Source organism: Apostichopus japonicus, chromosome 10, assembly GCF_037975245.1.
Source record: "Apostichopus japonicus isolate 1M-3 chromosome 10, ASM3797524v1, whole genome shotgun sequence".
NCBI lineage: Eukaryota > Metazoa > Echinodermata > Holothuroidea > Aspidochirotida > Stichopodidae > Apostichopus > Apostichopus japonicus.
Window position 1 is genome coordinate 7,084,808 of NC_092570.1, and position 4,237 is coordinate 7,089,044.

General features: G+C 35.9%; 1 protein-coding gene across 1 annotated transcript; it reads left to right on the forward strand.

Annotated features, from left to right (window-relative positions):
• Window positions 1-27: 27 nt before the first annotated feature.
• LOC139974859 (succinate dehydrogenase assembly factor 2, mitochondrial-like) lies at window positions 28-3,365 on the forward strand. The gene is made up of 4 exons (XM_071982344.1): window positions 28-179; window positions 1,023-1,198; window positions 1,368-1,477; window positions 1,972-3,365. The coding sequence occupies exons 1-4, from the start codon at window positions 105-107 to the stop codon at window positions 2,085-2,087; spliced, it is 477 nt and encodes a 158-aa protein (XP_071838445.1). The 5' UTR covers window positions 28-104; the 3' UTR covers window positions 2,088-3,365.
• Window positions 3,366-4,237: the final 872 nt, after the last annotated feature.

Sequence of the window (4,237 nt, forward strand, 5' to 3'; positions counted from 1 at the left end):
TTTCATTAAAATATTAACTTTTAACGAAAATAACATGATTTTGTTTCTCAAATGTAATTTAAGTTTCTACGATTAAATTACAATCTTGTATCTGCCTAATCAAAATGGCAGCCTCCGTTGCCCGACTACTTCCTAAAGTAAGTCGTGATGGCTTTCACCTATTTCCTGGCACTTATTCGGTAAGCTGACTTTCCGTGTTATGTAAATGAAATTTGAAAGATGTATATGTATCTTTTTTGGGGTATATTTCTTTCATGTTCTTTATAGCTCAATATAGGTGGTATATGACAACAGTACGTTGTCTTTCTATCTGTCCGTAGCCTAACATATAGAGAAGGTGTACTAATAATAGCCTAGCTATCCATAATTACGTAACTTCGAAACGACAATGATAATTGATCAAAACATTGTAGAGAAATGTTGGAAAAAGACCTGTAACTCTATTGCAAGCAAGTTATATGAACTTAGGTGAGAACTCAGGAGGAGAATCGTGCAAGGGTGGAGAGTATGCATAGCCATGGGGTTGTGTGACATAATTTAATTTAAATCCACTTTTCAAATTACAGAGCACATGCACAAATAGACCAATATCAGTACAGTATGTATTTCAGGGGTGAGATAGTGAAGTTCACTTTTTCTGTACAATGTTTTTATTAATATAAATATTAATAGGACGGGTTAAAATGTGATTCCGCAAGATGGGTGTTCTATCCTCTTTCTGCGGTTTAATACCATGTAGATTATAAATTTATCAGTGAATCTATTTAAAAAATAAGGCCTAGTTGTCACAATGTATTGCGGTAATATACAAAGCTAGACTATCATGTTTCAGTATAATTAAGTACTAGAAATATCAGTGATAGCTTGAAAGCATGGTAAATGTATTTAAATCTCTTCCAGCTTTTATGCTTAGAAATTATGACCTACATCACATATCTTCAGCCATTGTGTATATGGTTGTTAACAGTCATTTTCATGTCGAAATTGAGACTTCATTTTGTTCTGTTTTTCTTTACTGACAGCTAGTGCGAAAGGAGGCCGTATTCACGTGCAAAGTCAGATGGTTATCGGATGAAGTAAAAGAACCTCCGATACCAGACTGGGAGAAGCCAAAAAATGAATCAGCTGAATTGACGAAAGCTAGACTGGTGTATCAGAGCAGGAAGAGAGGCATGTCAGAAAATGGACTTATTTTAAGGTGAGGACAGATTTTAAAATTTACTTGTTTGCAAAATTTTGCTTTTTCTTCTTTATGACAAATTTTAAGTTGGTCACATTTTGTTTGAGATATATCTTCAATTCTATAATTCATCAGAATCTCTATCATATTGTAAAGATACATGTTTTTCTTTCTGTTGTTTCTTCAGCAACTTTGCTAATAGGTTCTTGAGTACATTCACAGAGGATCAGTTGCATCAGTATGACCTCCTTATTAACAAACCAAATAATGACTGGGATATATTCAATTGGGCAACAGGTTTGTACTCTTCCTTAAAAGTTCATAGACACCTATGAACAAAAATAAAAATAGCTGCAATTCCTGTTCAAATCCATCCAAGACTGAACATTTTACAACTCTTTTTTAATTCTAGTTTAATTTATGAATCAGCATCAGTAATTATGCACATTTCTGATGTAAAGGGAGGCAAGATTGACAGGAATTTTCTCCTTGAAGCTTTTGTATGCACATTAGGTTAAGCAAAGCTATTTCTACTGAGAAAGTGCCAGAGATACTGTATGATAAACTGACTTATATTTTTTAAACATAGTCTATTATGAACTGGTGGCTGTAATGTAACTGCACAACAGTGTATTCCAGTGCTCAACTCTCTTGCATTGTGTAAAAAAACAAGCTTCAAAACTAGCAGCTTTCCTTTGCACTTTCTCATGTTTTACAATTTAATACATGTATATATTCCACAACAATTTTCAAAATTAATCACAAACTGTCACACTTTCCTCTCCTCACAGGTAATAAACCGACACCCCCAGAGTATGACAATGAGATGATGAAATTGCTGAAAGAATTTGTTAGTAATCCAAATATGGAATCCAGAATCAGACAGCCGGATTTGCAAGAGAAGTAATCAAAGCTTGGAATTGGAAGTTAAAACCATTGTATGAAGTTTCATTCTTAAAATACACACCTGGCAGATAGAGGTTGTCATCAGCTTGATGTAACAAATACTAACCATTTCCTTTGTCTTTTGAAGTATCATAATGCATTAAGGATGAAGCATGTCTAGCATCAAATATTAGAAGGGCTTTGGTTGGGCCGTTCATGTGGCTCTTGGGATTAACGAGAAATGGTTATCTTGTCTGTCTGTCTTTAACTGCTGGATCGAATGTGACCCTACTCACTGCTGCATCCTGGATTGTTTTAATTTGTCCTCAATGCAATCATATAAAGAAGAGACGGTGTGCACAGACAAGAAATTTCAACAGTTTTAAGGGTAGCTAATAGCAACTATCTTTAAACATCATAATTACAATAGTATTACCTTAAAGGCAAGAAGACTAGCCCAAAGTGCAGCCGTCTGATAAAGTTAACTTTCCATTGTTTGCAAGTGAAGTGTTTTGGTGTCACTACAAAATGCAGACAGTAATGAAACGTGATACCTTGTTATCTTTAGCTGGACCTGAGATGTCCATCGCTGTATCATTTGTACACTGTGCTGTGGGTATCGACCGCTGCTGTATGTACTGACTGTACACTAGTGTCTAATTACCGACGGTAGCAAGCTGTGTGTGTATATCTGGGATCGATGGTGATGTCTTACACTTCTGTTGCACCTCATTCGAAACTAGGTGAGATTACCGGCATTAGACGTTTCTTTTTTTTTGCGAGTCTTCACACCCTTTAAGATTCTGGTCTATCATAAAATACTGAAAGACTTGGGCTGTTCAGTTGGGGGTGTTTATGTGATGCTTTGGATTTACAAAAATATATACCTTTGCAGCCTGCCATTAGCTGCCAACTTTACTGTTGCATTATTACAATATTGTGTCCTAGCTGCAATCATATAGGGTGATGGTGGGATCGGTTTTACAATTTATATTTTCATATGCAAGGAAATAATAAAAAAATAGATAAAAGGAATAGTTAATGGTTCTCTTTAACCATCACAATTATTCCCTCAGTGGAGAAATGTCATTCATTCCCCCAGTGTACTTCAAAAACTTGGACTTGAGTTGAATCAATCAATGGGAATTTTGTATAGCCATCCATCATATACCTCCATTATTAAGTATTATCAAACTAACATTTGGTCTTGGAAGTCATTTTTGAAATTAGTGCACAAACCCAACATGTAAAGATTGATATTGCTATCTATATGATAAAATACAGAGTATATTTGAAAGTTTCTCCAAGTGTGATTTCTTTCTTTACCACATGTGAAACATCAAAGTATCAATTAATCGCTACTTCGTCTCCTAAGTCTATAGCAAGAATGAGTATGAATTGCCCTACATAAAATTGTTTGCATAAAATTTGCTGATCGGCACTTCGATGGTATTACTTTAGAAGTCTTTGTTTAGCAACAAAGTTTTGACCTCAAGGCTTCATCAGAATTTTGATTGATGTACATTTTCTTTATGTGGCACCACAGACACCCACTGAGAACCTGCTGAGTGAATTGTGTGAAGTAACCAAAGACAATAAATGCAACAACTATAAGTCTAGCACAAGACAAAGTCATTAAAGGAGTGTTAGCTCAGTGGTTAACGCCAGTGCCTTTCAATAATAAGGTCCCCAGTTCGAGTCACTCCCAGATTAATATATGTCGTCCAGTTACAGAGTTGTTGAAAATTGACAATTTATAATCATGGACGTTAATTTTGAATCTAAGAGACTGACTTGGGTCAGCTTGCGGCTTTGATAAGCCAATGAGGCTTCTTCACGAGTTCCTGCTTGCAGGAGGATCTAAAATACATACATACATTCTAACAGTGGGTCACAATATTTTGGGGGCTTTCCTAGATATTTCTTAGGTATATGCATTTGTGGGATGAAAGAAGAAAGTTTGTGTCTGAATCAGTTATGGGGAATCCTGCAGGAATTGGGAGAATGAATAAGTGGAAAGAGGATGGTGTGGTGGAGGGGTTAGAGGTGGGTAACAGAACGGTTGGTTGTAGGGGGTGGGGGGGGGTTAGGAGTATACAGAATGTACAATTCATGGGAAAAGCCTTTAAAAGCGGTAAACGATGATAACCAAGAAGAAGAGAGGAAAAAACA

Coding starts and splice junctions, on each gene's coding strand:
- LOC139974859 (XM_071982344.1), top strand. CDS start 105: ATGGCAGCCTCCGTTGCCCGACTACTTCCTAAAGTAAGTCGTGATGGC. Junction 1,199..1,367: donor GAAAATGGACTTATTTTAAG/GTGAGGACAGAT, acceptor TTGTTTCTTCAG/CAACTTTGCTAATAGGTTCT. Junction 1,478..1,971: donor TATATTCAATTGGGCAACAG/GTTTGTACTCTT, acceptor CTCTCCTCACAG/GTAATAAACCGACACCCCCA.